General features: G+C 44.4%; 1 protein-coding gene across 6 annotated transcripts in view; it reads right to left on the bottom strand.

Annotated features, from left to right (window-relative positions):
* Positions 1 to 19998, bottom strand: part of lzts3a (leucine zipper, putative tumor suppressor family member 3a) — a 200491-nt gene that overhangs the window by 20133 nt on the left and 160360 nt on the right. For all 6 annotated transcript variants that reach the window (XM_087991383.1, XM_043702440.2, XM_087991389.1 and 3 more), the window contains one exon: positions 9362 to 9850. In XM_087991383.1, the coding sequence (XP_087847509.1) occupies positions 9362 to 9811 (450 nt within the window). In that variant the 5' untranslated portion in view covers positions 9812 to 9850. The remainder of the gene's footprint in view (positions 1 to 9361; positions 9851 to 19998) is intronic.

The raw sequence follows: 19998 nt of genomic DNA, 5'->3' as shown, positions 1-19998 counted from the left end.
GGACCCTGTGAGGTGGAGGCATTGACTGGTTTAAAAACATGTTTGAAAGATGGCACCTCAGCACTCACTTGCCTGCCGATAGCTCTCTGACTCAGAGGCTACTACTCAAGGTTCGAGAACTTAATCCAGGCTAACACTGAATTTTTGTGATTAAGGAGTGAAGTCCTGTTTTGTAGATATGACTCTCTGATCCAGTCTGTTTTTATTGCTGTTTCAGAAATTAATGCCCTCCATCAGTAGTTCCAGTCCCAGCTAAATATGTTATAAAATCTCCCAGGAGATGGTGCTACTTCCATCCATTTGATAGAAAATATCTGATGATTTAAAAAAAACAGTCCTGATGATCAAATTTACAATTGTCGATGAGCTTCTTGCTTTGACTGAGACTGAACAGGCACTTAACATGGCACTTGGAATTCTCAAATCAATTTAAATTTCAGCCATCAAATTCAGTTCGCAGAATCAATTAGCTTTAGTATTTCATGAACAGCTTGCAATGAAATTTAATACCAACCTTCCATATCGAAGGATCTAACCTTTGTGCACCGTATTTTCTGTCGAAAAATTGTCTTCTTATCTATTCCTAGCTTACCATGGCTCTGGACAAGTCTGGGAGCAATTGACCGTTTTATGGTGGGTGGTGATAACATGCTGGTCCAGCCAGTGATGCCCATATCCCATGAGTAAATTAAAAATTACACTGCTTTCTGCAGGAGCTTATTGTGGACAAAGTGGCTACCATGTGCTGATATCACAACGGTGGCTACACTACTCTAGTAGGTAAAAACAAGGACTGCAGATGCTGGAAACCAGAGTCTAGATCAGAGTGGTGCTGGAAAAGCACAGCAGGTCAGGCAGCATCCGAGGAGCAGGAAAATCGACGTTTCGGGCAAAAGCCCTTCATCACTTTGACACTACACTACACAAGTACTTCAGTGACCAGAGGTTCATTGGAATGTGATCACATTTGGTGCTTTGACAATGCAAATATTTCTTCTCTGCCAAATAATCCATTAGCATGATAGATCAGAATGCCAGTTTCTGAAGATCTCTGGTGACCAGATTTAATGTAAATGCTCTGTTGATAGGAATTCCCTCATTATTCCCTTATGGAAAAGCACTGAGGGTGATGCATTGGCTACAATTAAAATTGGATGTCTCTACCTGAACATCACTTATCCAAACTAGTTAGTTAATTACAGTGGCACCTGATTAATTAATTAAACTGTACATTGGTTTGCAAGAATTAATATCGTTTCGTTTAACACAAACCTGGAATTCTTCCAAAGATCTGCTTCATTTCAAACAGTGATGGACTTATTGTTAGGCTTCACTGCTGAATTTATCAGCTCTGCAGTTACTTCCCTACACACAGTAGGCAGCTTTTGCAGACTGCCAGAAACATATGGGATTAACTTCCAGCACACATGCTGGGTGGGAAACCCACAGGTTTGTGTGGAATGTCTGTCTTACACCTTGCACAATGAGACTGTTCATTGACGACAAATGTGAGCAAGGTTCGGGTGGGGTATAAAAATTGGATGGAGTGTTCCCACCAGCACTGCTGCCCATCCATCATTTACCACACAAAGAGGTTAGTTTATAAACTCCCCTGTCACCTCTGCTTTGCTAATCTATTCCTGCTTTTCCTATCACTGGCTCACCCTCACACCCAGTTACGTCGCACCCGCTTGACAGAGCAAATAAAGACTTATTCAGATACAATTGCCCCAGTGTGCAAATGACAACAAAAAACATTTCATTTAGATAGCACCTTTTGCACAGCAAAAGCCTTAGACACAGGAAAGTCATCAAACAAAGTCTGACAGCATTCCGCAATGCCAGATGACAGGAAGCTTGGAGAAAGAAGGTTTATAAAAGGAGGAAAGTGAGGCAGAGAGTTGTCAGTTTGTGCATGGAATTATTTTATCTGATCTCCTTAATTGCACCCTACAAGTCAGTCTGTTCCCTATACACGGTAGACTGAAGGACCTTTGACACCTGTGGTCTTAGTTCCTGTCTCTGCTTTTTCAGACTATTTCGATTGATGGCATCATTGATGTCTTACAGGAGCTACTCTTTGTTTTCTGCAACCCACTGCATTGTTTCTCGAGAGTTAGAGGCATTACTATCAGTATGTTTACCATAGGAACCAGCCTCTGGTTCCAGTGGTTAGACCAACCGCCACGTCAAACTGTAAATCCATCCACAAATACTGAACAATTGGCAAATTTGCATGCACTGGCATATCAGCAATTAATAACCACTTCCAGACTATGCTATACATGCTGTCAAACTTGTCTGGTGAGATGTATTGCAATTGCTGCATTCCATACATAATGTGGGCTGCGTACTTTCATTGTCTAATAATAAAACAGCTAAATTAACACAGCCCTTTGTGTAGCTTTTGGACGAGTTTGTTCAGCATTCTTACAGGGAAGCTGGAAAAACCGATGATTCATTATCACTCCCAACTTTCCATATATGTTTTCCAGGTCCTTGAATCATGTGACCTCCCAGCAGGTCAAACAACCTTTTTAACTCCATCTCCAATATTAACGTAACCAATAAAACGGCTTTTATGTTTGAAAAAAACAGGAAGAAAAACACAATTTTTAATGCAACTATGATTTTTCCCATGGTTTGCTTGTAGCAGGGGGCAGGAGATTAATCTTTTAACCTTGAACACAAACAGAAGTAGGCCATTCAGCCCCTCGCGCTTCGATCACCACTCATTGAGATCATGGCTGATCTGTGGCCAAACTCTGTATGTGAAGTGCAATAGCGGAATATGACAGTAATGATGAACCTTTAACTGGTTTCTAATTCTGCTTCATCCACTTCCCATTAAAGGACTTCATTCTTCCCTTCTGCAGAAAATATGGAATTGTTGTTAAAAACTCAAGTGCTCCACTAACGTCCGTTCAGAAAGGAATAGTGCCACCCTTACCCAGCCTGGTGTGTGTATGTGTAAGTGACTCCAGCTCCCCTCTCAGAGAGCCTAGCAAGCAACTTAGAAGCAGCAAAAGGAGAGGCTTCGGCATTCTGGCAAAATCACTGAACTAGTAATCTGGATTCCCAAGCTAACATTCTCAAATACCACCACGGCAAGTGAAATTGGAATTCAATAAAATCTCAAATAAAAACTGCTGATGTCTAAATGCAGTCAGTACCTTCCAACTTAGACTAGTGCTTGGAAATAATGTCAAATTAGAGGAAGTGAGGGTCAAGCAAAGGATCGTATTCTGACTCAGGTGAGATTACAGGAAATCACACCTCAGTTCAATCTTTGAGCTGAATGAACACAATTTGCTTTCAACGTGGACTTGTTTTTAAGTGCCATGGAGCTATAAAGGGACCCTTTGTGACAGCATTGATAGAGCTCATTTCCCCTCCAGGCACCAACACTCAGGGTTTCAAAGGAAAACATAAAAGGACTGTGGACCGCCGAAATACTAACACTGTTCCTCTGCAATCATTCAGCATTTAGAACTCTGAGTTACAAAATCCGGTCTCTATTCATAGCAGCAGTGGTCATAATCTGACTTTTAAGAAGCAAGATTCCTACACATGACTTAACTTGAACCTAAGGCATGGATTTTGGATTAGTGGTGCTGGAAGAGGACAGCAGTTCAGGCAGCATCCGAGGAGCAGTAAAATCAACGTTTCGGGCAAAAGCCCTTCATCAGGAATAAAGGCAGAGAACCTGAAGGGTGGAGAGATAAGCTAGAGGAGGGTGGGGGTGGGGAGAAAGTAGCGTAGAGTATAATAGGTGAGTGGGGGAGGGGATGAAGGTGATGGGTCAGGGAGGAAGGTGGAGTGGATAGGTAGAAAAGAAGATAGGCAGGTAGGACAAGTCATGGGGACAGTGCTAAGCTGGAAGTTTGGAACTAGGGTGAGGTGGGGGAAGGGGAAATGAGGAAACTGTTGAAGTCCACATTGATGCCCTGGGGTTGAAGTGTTCCGAGGTGGAAGATGAGGCGTTCTTCCTCCAGGCATCGGGTGGTGAGGGAGCGGCGGTGAAGGAGGCCCAGGACCTCCATGTCCTCAGCAGAGTGGGAGGGGGAGTTGAAATGTTGGGCCACAGAGCGGTGTGGTTGATTGATGTGGGTGTCTCGGAGATGTTCCCTAAAGCGCTCTGCTAGGAGGCGCCCAGTCTCCCCAATGTAGAGGAGACCGCATCGGGAGCAACGGATACAATAAACGATATTGGTGGATGTGGAACTTTGATGGATGTGGAAGGCTCCTTTAGGGCCTTGGATGGAGGTGAGGGAGGAGGTGTGGGCGCAGGTTTTTCAATTCCTGCGGTGGCAGGGGAAGGTGCCAGGATGGGAGAGTGGGTTGTAGGGGGGCGTGGACCTGACGGAGGGAACGGTCACGGAGGGAACGGTCTTTGTGGAAGGCGGAAAGGGGTGGGGAGGGAATTATATCCCTGGTGGTGGGGTCTTTTTGGAGGTAGCGGAAATGTCGGCGGATGATTAGGTTTATGCGAAGGTTGGTAGGGTGGAAGGTGAGCACGAGGAGCATTCTGTCCTTGTTACGGTCTGAGGGCGGAGGTGCGGGATGTGGACGAGATGCTTTGGAGAGCATCTTTAACCAGGTGGGAAGGGAAATTGCGGTCTCTAAAGAAGGAGTGTGTTCTGGTGTGTTCTGTGGTGGAACTGGTCCTCCTGGGTGCAGATACGGTGGAGGCGGAGGACCTTGAACCTTAGGCAGACATGATTTGGAGATGACGGTTTTGGACTGGGGTGTACAAAGTTAAAAAATCACACAACACCAGGTTATAGTCCAACAAGTTTCAGAGCGCTCCAAAAGCTAGTGCTTCCAATTAAACCCGTTGGACTATAACCTGGTGTTGTGTGATTTTTAACCTTAGGCAGACAGTTAGAGGACATGATATGTTGACCAGCATCCAGCAGGAATTAAGATGATGAGCTTGAGCTTTGACTAAAACAGGAACATATGCTACAAACTTCCAAATGTTACACCTGATGCTGGGTTGGTGAATACATTTTTGAGAAAGGAGTCAGGAGGATATTTAGTTCACTTGGGATATAAGAGCAGACAACAAACACATCAGTGACACCCAAACTATTGGGAGCATAGAAACATTTAGCCAAAGAAATAAACTAATCCAGAAAGGATTAGATACCTATTTTGTATTTTTGGATACACATTGGTCTGTACTGGCTCCCAGTCATTGTACATCTCAACATTAAAATTTGCACCCTCATGTTCAAATTCTTCCTTACCTCGAATTTCCTCCAGCCTTAAAACCCTTTGAGAGCTCCAAATGCCTCCCATTCTAGTCTTGTGCCCCTGGCAACCTTTACCAACTAATGCCAAGGGGATCTTCAGCCTATAGTCGCATAACCCTGGGAGGTCCTTCCTAAACTCCTCGGTGTCTCTCTGCTCCATGCGATAGACCTACCTCTGACCTTGCTTTTGGCCACTTACAGTCATAGAGTCATACAGATGTACAGCATGGAAACAGACCCTTCGGTCCAACCCATCCATGCCGACCAGATATCCCAACTCAATCTAGTCTCACCTGCCAGCACCAGGCCCATATCCCTCCAAACCCTTCCGATTCATATACCCATCCAAATGCCTTTTAAATGTTGCAATTGTACCAGCCTCCACCACATCCTCTGGCAGCTCATTCCATACACGTACCACCCTCTGTGAGAAAAGGTTGCCCCTTAGGTCTCTTTTATATCTTTCCCCTCTCACCCTAAACCTATGTCCTCTAGTTCTGGACTCCCTGACCACAGGGAAAAGACTTTGTCTATTTATCCTAACCATGCCCCTCAATTTTGTAAACCTCTATAAGGTCACCCCTCAGCCTCCGATGCTCCAGGGAAAACAGCCCCAGCCTGTTCAGCCTCTCCCTGTAGCTCAGATCCTTCAACCCCGGCAACATCCTTGTAAATCTTTTCTGAACCCTTTCAAGTTTCACAACATCTTTCCAATAGGAAGGAGACCAGAATTGCATGTAATATTCCAACAGTGGCCTAAGCAATATCCTGTACAGCTGCAACATGACCTCCCAATGCCTGTACTCAATACTCTGACCAATAAAGGAAAGCATACCAAATGCCTTCTTCACTATCCTATCTACCTGCGATTCCACTTTCAAGGAGCTATGAACCTGCACTCCAAGGTCTCTTTGTTCAGCAACACTCCCTAGGACCTTACCATTAAGTGTGTAAGTTCTGCTAAATTTGCTTTCCCAAAATGCAGCACCTCGCATTTATCTGAATTAAACTCCATCTGCCACTTCTCAGCCCATTGGCCCATCTGGTCCAGATCCTGTTGTAATCTGAGGTAACCCTCTTCGCTGTCCACTACACCTCTAATTTTGGGTGTCATCTGCAAACTTACTAACTGTCCCTCTTCTGCTTGCATCCAAATCATTTATGTAAATGACAAAAAATTAGAGGGCCCACCACCGATCCTTGTGATCACAGGCCTCCAGTCTGAAAAACAACCCTCCATCTACCTTTGAGCCAGTTCTGTATCCAAATGGCTAGTTCTCCCTGTATTCCGTGAGATCTAACCTTGCTAATCAGTATCCCATGGGGAACCTTGTTGAACGCCTTACTGAAGTCCATATAGATCACATCTACTACTCTGCCATCATCAATCTTCTTTGTTACTTCTTCAAAAAACTCAATCAAGTTTGTGAGACATGATTTCCCATGCACAAAGCCGTGTTGACTATCCCAAATCAGTCCTTGCCTTTCCAAATACATGTACATCCTGTCCCTCAGGATTCCCTCCAACAACTTGCCCACCACTGAGGTCAGGCTCACTGGTCTATAGTTCCCTGGCTTGTCTTTACCACCCTTCTTAAACAGTGGCACCACGTTTGCCAACCTCCAGTCTTCCGGCACCTCACCTGCGACTATCGATGATACAAATATCTCAGCAAGAGGCTCAGCAATCACTTCTCTAGTTTCCCACAGAGTTTTCTGGTACACCTGATCAGGTACTGGGGATTTATCCACCTTTAACCATTTCAAGACATCCAGCACTTCCTCCTCTGTAATCTGGACATTTTGCAAGGTGTCACCATCTATTTCCCTACAGTCTAAATCGTCCATATCCTTTTCCACAGTAAATACTGATGCAAAATATTCATTTAGTATCTCCATTTTCTGTGGCTCCACACAAAGGTCACCTTGCTGATCTTTGAGGGGCCCTATTCTCTCTCTAGTTACCCTTTTGTCCCTAATATATTTGTAAAAACCCTTTGGATTCTCCTTAATTCTATTTGCCAAAGCTATCTCATGTCCCCGTTTTGCCCTCCTGATTTCCCTCTTAAGTATACTCCTACTTCCTTTATACTCTTCTAAGGATTCACTCGATATCTCTCTCTCTTTGGCCGTTTGTCAAATTTTGTCTCATTCCACACCTGTGAGAAACCCTTGGCATGTTGAAGATACTTTACAAATGCAAGTTGTTGTTCAGTTGCCCACATTCCAATATTAATTTAACGTTGGCATTCAGGAATTAGCCACAGTGAAAATGGCTCCTGATCCAAGAAAAGGTGAATGATGGGTTCAGGTTCATCTCATATTTAGTGACTTAGCACAGATCCCATCCCTGGCCACCCGACTACTGAAGGATTCTTGCCACTTGTTCTCATTTCTTTTTGCTTTACACCTGCCTCTCAATGTGTGGCTTAACAGCACGAAAACAGACTTGCTTAAGCTTTGCACACTTGACAACATATGCTCTCGAAGATAAATTACTGAATAAATATTTGACCTCAAGCACATAATAATAGGAGGATCCCACAAACAAAACAACAGCTCTTTCCTGCGTTGAACAGAAATTTTAAATTCCCATTTCAGGCAATGTCCCAGACACCACCATCAACACTCCTGGATATGCTCTGTCCCACCAGCAGGACAGACAGTAGAGGTGGCTGCACAGCAGTATTCAGTCAGGACAGAGTTGCCCTGCGAGTCCTCAATATTGAAGTCTTATGGCATCAGGCCAAACATGAGTAAGGAAACTTCCTGTTGACCACCACATACCTTCTGCACCCCTATCCTGGCTGATGTCAGTACGATGAGCATCACTAGGAGGAAACACTGAAGCTATTAAAGTGCAGAATGTACACTGGGCAGGGAACTTCAACATCCATCACCAAATGTGGCTCAGCAGAACCATGACTGACCAATTAGTTGAGTGCTTTTTTTGTTAAATTCATTCGTGGGATGTGACCTTCTCTGGCTGGGCCAACACTTCTTGCCGATCCCTAACTGTCTTTGAGAAAGTCATATTGAGCTGCTTTCTTGAACTGCTATGTCCACATCCTCAAGGACATGGCTGTTAGACTGGATCTGCAGCAAGTCGTGAGGAAACCAACACGAGGGTAAAATGTACTTGACCTCATCCTTACATCTGCAGCCAGCAGATTGGTATCAGTGAGTGAGAGAGACCACTGCACAGTCCTTGTGGAGACAAGGTCCCACCTTCACATTGACACTGCCTTGCCACAATTGCCTTCAGAGACAGAGAGAAAATAAATTCTCCTCGTCTATGTCCTCAATGTTATTTTTTAAAATTTACAACACTGTCCCCTAATTTAGGAGTTACCCATGAGAGGAAACATTGTTTTTAAATCCATCTTGTCAAGACTGTTTAGGATCTTATACACGTCAATCAAATCACCCCTCAGTTTTATTAAACTCCAACAATAACAAGCCCAGATTGTCCAACCTTTCCAATAAAACAACCTACTCAGTCCGGGTATCAACCGGCTCCGTGTCAAATTCTGGCATCGATGAGCTACGACAGGTTCAAAAACACTGGGTAAGTGCAAACTGTTGTTGATCTTTAGCAATACAGTGATCGTAGTATTGGGATAAAGACCTGAAAGTTATATGCATTTAGAATCCCGATTATGAAATCGAGTTCAATAAGACTGACAAGAACATGCTAAATGCATTAAAATAATCACGAAAGTCAATGGAATGCTGCAGGAACCCTTCGGTTCAGAGATATCTGACCGAGATGTGACTCCAAGCTCACACTCTGTGGTTGATACAATGTCTTCACAAATCGTTAAGGATTCAAAATCATTACACGGTTGCCCTCAACAAGAAATAATTAAACAATATTAAAGGGAATTTGAGTGAGCGCAGCCACGGCGTTCCTGCTTCGGGTTTGGAAAAGTGTGCTAAACAAAGAAGTCCTCAAGTGGACTGATGGCTCATTTTGAGGGGGGGCAGGGTAGTGGAGGGTGTGGGAGAGAGTCTGTTCTGATGGAGTCTAGCCTCTTTTTGTCAGAAGCGTTGCATTAGGCTGGTCTTGCTCGTGTTAGTCAGGTCCCACCCTGCGTTGTTACCTGTTCCAGTTTGCCGGATACGGGCAGTATCTTTGGTGGATTGCTCGGCTCCTTGTACTGGGGGGGCAGGTTCCTCTCGTTGTTATTGGTCACGTCTGTTTTTGTCCGGTCGCCTATGCGATGCTCCCCGTTAATGTACAAGGAATTAGACACCTTCTCGGGCTTGTAGCCCTGGTCGTCGGCCGAGTAGCGTTTGGAGAATTCCCGGGAAGTGTAGCCGTTCCTCAGTCCCTCGTGCTGCCGCCCAGCGATCTGGCTGTGCCCTGCTCGATTATTGCCGTTCACGCATTTCATCGCAAACTCCTGCTCGTTTGCCACGCCACTGCCAACACTTCCCATCACGGCCTGGGTGTAGCCTGGGTCAGCGGATCGGGGGGAGAATGCAGGGTACACCTCGTAGCCGTGGTAACCGGCCTCACTGGTCGTCGAAAGCATTTGCAGTTTTGCCATGTTGCCTCAGCAGAAGTGGAGTGACATCGGTCAGTGACACTGAAAGGTGAAGAGAAACCAGTAAGTGCCCACAGCCACACAGAACGGTTGACAGTTCAACAAAGTCTTGGGGAACGGAAGGGGTACGGTGACTGCAAACCTCAGGTCAGATCGGACATACGCCCCTAACCCCTCTCCTCACTGGGTGGACAGCCCTGGTCTGATTCTTCCTGACAGTGATTCACTCCCGTACAGCATGTGGTCTAACATTCGCTGTGCTGTGACCTCCAATTGCAGCCACGGCACAATGCACATTTCCAGGCCTTGAATGGCATGAATACTGTGGGCTGCATCAATCAGACTGCCTCTTCAAACAGGCCTGTCCTCATTACAGTGCAGGAGGCCACTTGGCCCATCATACCTGTACTGGCTCTGCTGACCTTTACCCTGGGATAGGATCAGGAAAGCTGAATTGTTGGTGAATTATTTAAAACAGAGGTTTAAACAAACAATTTAGGGGACAGCTACAGACACCTAAAATGATTTTTTTCTCTCTTAATGGAAGTGAATGTTATGATTTGAAGGTGCCGGTGTTGGACTGGGTGGACAAGGTCAAAGGTCAGACAACACCAGATTTATTTGAAATCACAAGCTCTAGGAGCACTGCTCCTTCATCGGGTGAATCTTGTTGGACTATAACCTGGTGTCATGAGACTTCTGAGCGAGTATAATGGCAGTGGGCAACTGTGTGGAGTTTGCATGTTCTCCCTGTGTCTGCATGGGTTTCCTCTGGTTGCTCCAGTTTCCCTCCACAGTCTAAAGAGGTGTAGGTTAGGGTGGATTGGCCATGCTAAATGGCCCATAGTGTCCTGGGCTGTTCAGGCTAGGTGGATTGGCCTTGCTAAACGGCCCACAGTGTCCTGGGCTGTGCAGGCTAAGTGGATTGGCCATGGAATATGCAGGGTTACAGGGATGGGTTGGTCTGGGAGGAATGCTCTTTGCAGAGTCAGTGTGGACCCGATAGGCCAAATGGCATGCTTCCACACTGTGGGGATTCTATCATTCTATTCTGATTAACAAAAGATGCTGGAATGTCTTTAGCTCTGAGGCAGTTTCCTGGTTTGTCATGACTGGACTCAGTGGTTAAAAGTATGAAAGGAAATTTTCAAATGCCACATTTTCAAACACACAGGGAGGACAGGGGTATTGCCAGCCAGCTCCTCCTCCATTCTGTAACATTACCAGCGAAATGATGGCTGATGCCAATACTACATCCACTTTGTGATGATCAAAATGGGATAGTGGCCGGGGGGGTTGGAGAGTTGAACACTGGAGACCTTTGTTCTATGGTCAGCAAGGATCCTGAAGTTTTGCGAATGAGCACGGAAACCTACTTGCGGTGACTCCCCTACACACCCACTGTATAACTCCAACCCCAGCACTCCACAGTGAATAGTGTAACCTACTCACCTGTCATTTTCTCATCCCTTTTCCAGGTTGTATTGGGTGATTTGCTAAGGCCATTTCAGAGGGGACTTCAGAGTCCACCACATTGCTGAGGGTCTGGAGTCACGTGTATGTCAGTCTGGGTAAGAATGGCAGCCTGCCTTCCTTTAAAGGGCACTAGTGAATCAGATGGAGGTTTTAAAACAATTGTTGGCATGAATATCATCACTGAGCTCTCAATTCCAGATTTTATTCATTGAATTTAACTTCCAAGAGTTACTATTGTGAGACACGAACCGCTCTCCCCAGAGCATTAAATCATCAGACCACAAAATACAGGATCAGAAGTAGGCCGTTCAGCCCACCGAGTCTGCTCTGCTATTCAATGAGATCATGGCTGATCCAACAATCCTCAACTCCATTTTCCTGCCTTTTCCCCATAACCCTCGATTCCCTGACTGATTTAAAATCCATCTGCCTCAGCCTTGAATAACTTAATGACCTAACCATGATGTCCCTTTGTGGTAAGGAATTCCACAGATTCACTGCCGTCTGAGAGAAGATACTCCTCCTGATCTCTGTCTAAATGTGTGACCCTCTGGTCCCAGATTCTCCCTCAAAGGGAAAAAACCCTCCCAATTCCATCCTGTCATGCCCTGTAACAAACGCTGTACAACAAGGCTGTATCTCACTCTTCTAATCTCTCAAACCACTCAACCTCTCCTGCAGTCACCAATAATTCTACTCTGCAATTCAGAAGCAACTTCTCCAACTAAGTGTAAAACCAGAATGATGTGAGAATCATTGCTGGATTACTAACCCGGTGACACAACCATCACACTGTCATCTCCTCCCAATTAAAGGTGAGGTGTGAAAGGTGTCTAAAATGATGGAACAGGCACAAGGGGCTGAATGGCCTACTCCTGCCCTAAATGGAAATGGAATGCACAACATCAGATAGGAGAGAGGCAAAAGTTTAACTTTTATATCAACAAACAAATTAGGAGCCATAACAGGCCATTAGATCCTCAATGCTACTCCACTGTTTAATGAGGTGATGGGGAAGTTGTTTATGACTTCATCTTCACTTCCCTACCTACTTTCAATACCCCTCAACTCCCTTGCTTCTCAAGTAATCAATGCCCTAAAGATATTCGATGAGTCTGCCTGCACTGTTCCTTGGGGAGGGAGTTCTGAATGCTGACCAATTGCAGAAAAGAAAAATGAACTTAATCTCTGTCATAAATGGGAGGCCACTTATTTTTAAACCCGTAGCCATAGTTTCTCTCACAAGTGGAAATATCCTTTCTGTATCTACTCTGTCAAGTCCCCTCAGGTTCTTGTATGTTTGAGTAAAATTGTGTCACATTCTTCTAAACTCCAACAGATACAGGCCCAGCCTATCCAACCTTTCCTCCCAAGGGAAACATCACAAAAGTCCCAGGCAAGTGAGCATTCTTGGAGTTGCTACTACTTCCCTAAAGAAGGAGATGAAAACAGTACAAAGTACTCCAGGTGTGGTGTCAGAAATAGATGGTCATCTTCTTGGGAGGTAATCCTTATTGATTAAGGATGACTTTCCTCCAATGTGGAGTTGTGGGTGCTAAGGAGGTGAATGGTTCAATACTGGCACAGCACACCCTGCCAAAGTTGGGCAGTTGGTGCTTGTTGTTGAAGTGGGTGGGTGAGATGCTCAGGTTTTTGCAGTGTCTGTGCTTGGCCTCCATCTGGGCTTGTCAGAGAAGTTCAAAATTCACCAGCATGGATGCTCTTCTCCGGTTTGGGTGGTCTTGGACAAGAGATCCCACAAGTTGTTCCTAATGCTGTATTTTCTCAGGGAAGCTTTGAGGACGTCCTGTAAAGTGCTACCTCTGCCCTCCTGGTGACCATGTGCCATGACAATGCTCAGAATCTGGTGTCAGGTATCTGAATGATGTAACCTGCCTAGGGCTGCTTCTTGCCCCGAAGCTGTGCCTTGAAACTGGGCACGTTGGCCTGATAACGGAGGGCACTGATAATGGAGCACCTATTCTAAAGCTGGATTTGGAGAATTCTGCACAGGCATCATAAGGGATTGGAGATATCTGCTATGCATTGTCCGTGTTACTGGCGCACATGGGAGAGCTGATTACTGGTTTGTGAACCATCAGCTTCCATTCAATGTGTTCCCCTCATCGAGAGAAGTCTTCCAATGTATGGCAATAGATTCATGTTATCCAGAGGCTTGCTGTGCAATCGTCAAGGGAGCTGTGCTGTGTGGTGGAATCAGATTGCTGGCATGGTGGCTCAGTGATTGGCATGGTGGCTCAGTGATTGGCATGGTGGCTCAGTGATTGGCACTGCTGCCTCACAGCACCAGGGACCACGTTCGATTCCAGCCCTGGGCAACTGTCAGTGTGGAGATTACACATTCTCTCCGTGTCTGTGTGGGTTTCCTCTGGGTGCTCCAGTTGCCTTCCACAGTCCAAAGATGTGCAGGTCAGGCGGATTGGCCATGCTAAATTGCCGATAATGTCAGATGCATTAGTCAGAGGGGAATGGGTCTGGGTGTGTCACTCTTCGGAGGGTCGGAGTGGACTGGTGGGGCCAAATGGCCCGTTTTCACTCTGTAGGGAATCTAATCAACAAGATTGCAAATTTAATGTAATATTAAAAGTAGTGGTTTTCTGAAGAAGTGGAATTAACTCTGTTTCTCTGTCCACAGATGCTGCCAGACATGCTGAGTTTCTCCAGCATTTTCTATTTTCATTATTGGTGGTGCATATTTGTCTTCCAGCATTCAGCCTAAGGCTTAATCGCTATGAATGCACAGATAATGGTTTGGATCTTGGCCTCCGAGTGTGTGCACAAACAAGTGTACCTGTGTGCAGCAGTCTGATGAGGGGTGGTCCTGATTCTGGACTGGTGGAGATACAGGCTGAATAGTTTCCTGTGTGTCCTGTCGAGCAGTCGCCCTTCAGCAATGAGCTTCATGGGGATGGAGAAGTGCATTGTTGCAATGAGGAAGATAATGAATAGCGTTGGTGCAGTGGCACAGCCTTGCTTGACCCCAGTTTGCATATGCATTAGGTCTGTACTTTATCCATTGGTGACAAGTCATGGTGCACTACAGTTAAACATCTCTACATTTACATTCCAACACTTTTATATGGGGTAAGTACTAACAACATACCATTTAACTTGTTGAACATTTGCTGCAACCTGGGGTAATTCACATAACAGGACGCTTAGATCCCTCTGCATCTCAGTGTTCTGCATTCTCTCTTTTCTTAAATAATATGCTGCTTTTCTATTCTTCCTGCCATAGTGGACAAAAGTTTGCGTTTTCGCACACTATACCCCAGCTGCCAAATGTGTGCCTATTTGTTTAACCTATCTAAAAACACATTGCAGATTCCTTCTGACCTCTTCACAATTTCTTACCTCCATATCTTCAGCCAACATAGAAACCATATACTCTATCTGTTTCTCCAAGCCATTGATATAAATAGGACATGTTTTACATCTAAGTACTGATTAACCAGGCACTACTTTGTTGCTAGGGGCCCACCAGAATGCAGTAACATATTGGGTTTGGTAAAGAGGGCTAAGCCCCAGACCCAGTGTTTACTGCTCTTAGTAAAGCCACGAAAACCTGGGCTCCATTGGTATCAAGGGCTGGATTTGCAGTTCCCTCTCAAAGCCTGGGGGCTGCTTCACCATGCTTGAATGCTTCAAATTAATGGACTCTTTAAAAATTACATTTTCATCCAAGCTTTTAATCACTTGTCCAAAAGTCTCTGCCTTTAATCCACTCTCAGTTTTAGCCTGATTACGTTTCTGTGAAGCCAGAATATCTGTATATATACAGGCTGCTGCTCATCTAGCTTAGCGATTGGATCTAACAAAAGTGGACATGTGGTATTTAGACAGTAACCGAGTAACTCAGCAGCTGATTCTATGCCACTTTCAAGAAAGGGTGAACTCTGAACTCAGGTACATCCCTCACCAATTACGATAGTGACGTTTTCATAGTGATGTTTTCAATCATGGTTGACTTACGTTTTTTTTAAAGCATGCTCCAATTATTTCCTCATTTTGTTCTCCTTTCTTCAAGTTGTGGTTACTTATAAGTTGAAAATAAAAAGCACAGAACTGATTCTGGGAGCTCATGAATTTTGATGAGTCTTTTGATGAATATCTAACTTTGATTTTCTTTCTATTCATCTCTTCACCTGGAGCTGGACTTGAACTGAGAACCTCGTGATTCAGAAGGGAGAGTACATCAGCTGAGCCCCAGCTGACACCTTAAAGAGTAAACGTTTCAGAGCAGGGGCTGGTGAACTGTCTGTACACAGAGAACTGAGAGATTGTAGGACACCGAAAGCAACATTTGGAACACGGCAATCACCAAGTAGAGTGCTTCAGAATAACAAACTAGTAGCGTTGAAGCACATCGTGCTGTCATGTACTTATGTGACAATCAAAAGATCCATCAACAAACACGAAGACAGTCAACAGATTGACGGAAACTTTTCCACTGTGTATTTTATCTGTGTGTAATGTTTCTATTTGAAATAAAACATCAAGGTTCTCTTTCTTAAAATTTCCTGTGGGATTTTACAAAGCATCTGCTTCCAAAGCAATTGCATCACTCATATTTTCCCCTCCATCTCCCTGCTGAATATGCTCTCTCTGTACAAATAACAGGTGCTGCTTCTAGCTTCCCCAACCTGACAGTGCGGTTTGATTTTAAACAAATCAGTTTGCAAGCCCCACTCCAAACCTTGTACCTATCACACTGCATAACAAAGCTCCTTGCAATGATCCGGAAAGTTAAAGCAGTAAACTCAAATCTCTGATCACACTTCTTGAATGATACTACTCCAGGTTCTAATTATAATCTCCTTCATTTGGTCTATAAACAGAGTCACAGTATAAGAGTGATTGGAAGGGGACAAGGAAAAAAGGCAGAAGCAAGCACTAAGACATATTGCCCATTCATAGAATCCCTGCATTGCAGGGAGAGGTCAACTGGCACATAGAGCCCACATTGAGCCTCCAAAGAGCATCCCAGCCAGACCCTACCTTATAATCCTGCATTCTCCATGGTTAATCCACTTAACCTACAAAATCCCGGACACTCCGGGCAATTTGGCATGGCCAATCCACCCGAACCTGCACATTTTTGGACCATGGGAGGAAACCAGAGCACCTGAAGGAAACCCACACAGATACAGGGAGAATGCGCAAACTCCACGCAGACAGTCGCCCACAACTGGAATCAAACTCGGGTCCCTTGCGCTGTGAGGCAGCAATGTTAACTGCTGAGCCACCGTGCTGCCCTCGTTGGATATCAGTACAGACGTGATGGTCTGAATGATCTCATCCTATGCTATAATATTTCGGTGATACTGTGAATACAGAAGGCAGCAGTCTGACTAATTTTGCCTGAACTCTACCTTGCACTTTTTTCCACATCCTGTCTTTGTTTTCGAATCCATACCTCATTCCATTTTAACATATATTACAGACTCTCTCGGTGACATCCTGAAGTAAAGTGTTCCAGATTGCAATATTCCAGGTTATATATTGGAGTTACAGCAGGAAATCAAATCCTTTTGAGAAACCACTGCCATTTTAAAGAGGCCAAACTGGAGGTGGGCATCAGAAAAAGGTACTGTCTTTTTTAAAAAGAGAAGCTTGGTTTTGGAGCTGAAAGATTTTTGTTGGTTTCAGCTTGATCTGCAAACCAACACCTTCTTCACCGAACCATCTTCCCTCCTGCTGGCCTGTCTCAGTTCCTTCCCATTCCTGATCACCAAAAGGCCACTGTTAGCTACACTCCTCTCTGAAATTCAATGCCAATTCATCAGAGAGTGTCTGGTTAGGCCTATTCATTGCCCATATCTAAACCAGGCCTGAGATTCAACATCAGCTATAGACCTTACCGACCCATCCTTTGGAGAAGCCGGTGTTGGACTGGCATGGACAAAGTTAAAAATCACACAACACCAGGTTATAGTCCAACAGGTTTATTTGGAAGCACTAGCTACCTGAAGAAAGAGCAGCGCTTCGAAAGCTAGTGCTTCCAAATAAACCTGTTGGACTATAACCTGGTGTTGTATGATTTTTAACTTTGTACACACCAGTCTAACACCGGCTTCTCCAAAGGATGGGTCAGTAAGGGCTATAGCTGATGTTGAATCTCTGTGTGATTTTTAACTTTGTCTACTCATCCTGGTATTGGGGTCAGTTGCCAATCCCAATTGCTTTGTATCCAACTTATTTACTACCAAAGATATTAAACTAACTAGCCCTTAATTACCAGCAGTAACACTCTCCCTCCTTAAATATAGATGTCCATTAGTGGTGATCCATTTCTTTGGCACACTTCCACATTCAATAGAGCCCCAAAGTATATCTACTGGGGCCTCTGCAATTCCCTCTCTCACTTCCCAAAGATCACAGAAAATCTCTGGTCAGTCTCCCGAATGTTCAGAGTTCAGTCTGATGAACTCATCACTCTCACAACCACATCTCTAACAACAAGTTGCATTTGTACAGCACCTCTGTTGCCAGTACCTCATGTGAATGTAATTACTGATTGGTAATTACTGAGCCACATCGGCTGGTTGAATGGATCCAGCAGTAAAGATAAGATTTAGGAAATTCAACCTGGTAGAGAGATACTAGGTCAGGTGAACAAAAGCTTAGTCAAAGAGGGAGGTTCTAACTCGCGTCTTACAGAGGGGTTAGCAGTTGAGATGCAGCTATGTTTAGGGAGAGAATTCCAGAGTTCGGGACTTGGCAGCTGGACCATAGGCAGTAAAGGTGGGAAAAAAAGGACAAAATAAGCAGAACAGGATTGATGCCCCTCCCTTCACAAGAGCAGAATTCATTATTAATACAATTCTTTTAATGTAATATAAATTTCACAATCTGTAATTTTTTTTTTGTATTTCTTCTTTCCCAACCTGAACTTGATCTTAGCCACATCTTAGTTTATCATCTCCTTGAGCCATTCCATTACAACTCTTACCAACCTCAGATTCTCCATTCACCAATAATTGGAAGTGAATCCTATTAAATTTCAATTATTTCTCCTGGAGTGCAATAACCTATTTTGTGAAAAATTAACTTCTGAGTTTTCTCTTCATCCCTCCAGAAACAAAACTGACTCCTAACGCCCGTTAAATGGTGAAATCATTGAGGAGAAAGTGAGGTCTGCAGATGCTGGAGATCAGAGCTGAAAATGTGTTGCTGGAAAAGCGCAGGTCAGGCAGCATCCAGGGAACAGGAGAATCGACGTTTCGGGCATAAGCCCTCCTGAAGAAGGGCTTATGCCCGAAACGTCGATTCTCCTGTTCCCTGGATGCTGCCTGACCTGCTGCGCTTTTCCAGCAACACATTTTCAGCAAATGGTGAAATCAGTCCATTTATCATCACAGGACTGTTCATAATATAGAATACTATTATGGAATCTCTCTCTTTCTGCTCCAATACAGACGTGCACTTTCCTCAGGCCTTTTAGCGATAACTACATATCTGTGGTTGCATCCACAGATTCTGGAGAAGTATCAGACTTGAGCAAGTGTTCTTGCTAAAGAACAAGAATGTGGAATGCACTCCCAATGAAGCAGCTAATACTTGGCTGATTAACACCTCTTAAAACAAAACAGAGCTCAGTCACCGAACATATGGTCAGGGGATAGACCAATGACTTGTAAGCATTTAAGGAACTTGAGATGACTGAGTGCTTTGTAGAACATGATTCCTCAGTTGCTAGATTCAATGTCATGCCAAGAAAAGCAACTAGTCACGAATGATTAATGTCGGACTAGATATAATTGGAACAGGGAGAGAGTTTGGACAGCCTTTTCTTCAGAGATGAAATGCTCAGGGTTGAAGTCAGTGACAGGTTAGATTGTAGGAGTCAGTGGAAAGAATGGATTCTGATGGATCAAATGGTTGATTCTCATTCCATGCTTTCTTACTTTAGTCCGTTCCTCCTGCTGTTTAAAGCACAAACCCACTGGACAAGATCATACAGTGCAGCGAAATTCCAAATTCCTAAATGTATGCTTGCGACTCTTTCCACAGGCAAAATCATGATCCGTGAAACAGGAAGGCCTAGTGCCTCCTCACCAACATGAAAGTAACATCGAATGAGGAGGAACAAGGTCCTCAGGCATGTCGAAGCTGGTTACACTATTGCCTGCTTTTTTTTGCTAAGCTGACAAGTGGCATGTGAGGTCAGGTACCTACAAGGCCCGGTTATCTTTGTGTGCCAGCCACTTTATTTGGTCAAAGTGACCTGACCCACTATGAAAGCAAAGGAATCAGCGATGTCCCAGTCACAATCAACAGGGTGAAACAAAAGCTAAGTACTGGGGACACTGGAGATTTGAAGTAAAACAGGAAGAATCCTGGAGAAACCCAGCAGGTCTGGCAGAATTTGCAGAGAGAGAAAAACAATTAATGTTCCAAGTCCAACATGAGTGTGCCAACAGTTCTGAATAAGACCCAATGGACTTGGAATATTGACTTTTACTTTTTTTGTTTTTATTCATTATAATCAAAAACTGTGTAGGTTTGGGATAGGGGAAGGAGGTATCAATAAAATGGTAGGTATAAATGATCTTGGAATTAACTAGTGCGAGATGCTTAAAGAGCTTAATGAACATCCTTTGTCTTTTGAGCTGTCACTACATTTCAAATGTGCTCTGGGACATCTAGTGTTGATGATGAGCACCATCCAAACTCAAAGCATTCTTTCTCTC

Source organism: Chiloscyllium plagiosum, unplaced genomic scaffold (assembly GCF_037043375.1).
Source record: "Chiloscyllium plagiosum isolate Xiang-an unplaced genomic scaffold, Cpla_swu_hap1 HiC_scaffold_1, whole genome shotgun sequence".
NCBI classification, from domain to species: Eukaryota; Metazoa; Chordata; class Chondrichthyes; order Orectolobiformes; family Hemiscylliidae; genus Chiloscyllium; species Chiloscyllium plagiosum.
Note: the sequence above shows the minus strand (reverse complement) of the source record. Positions and strands in the feature narration are given on the sequence as shown.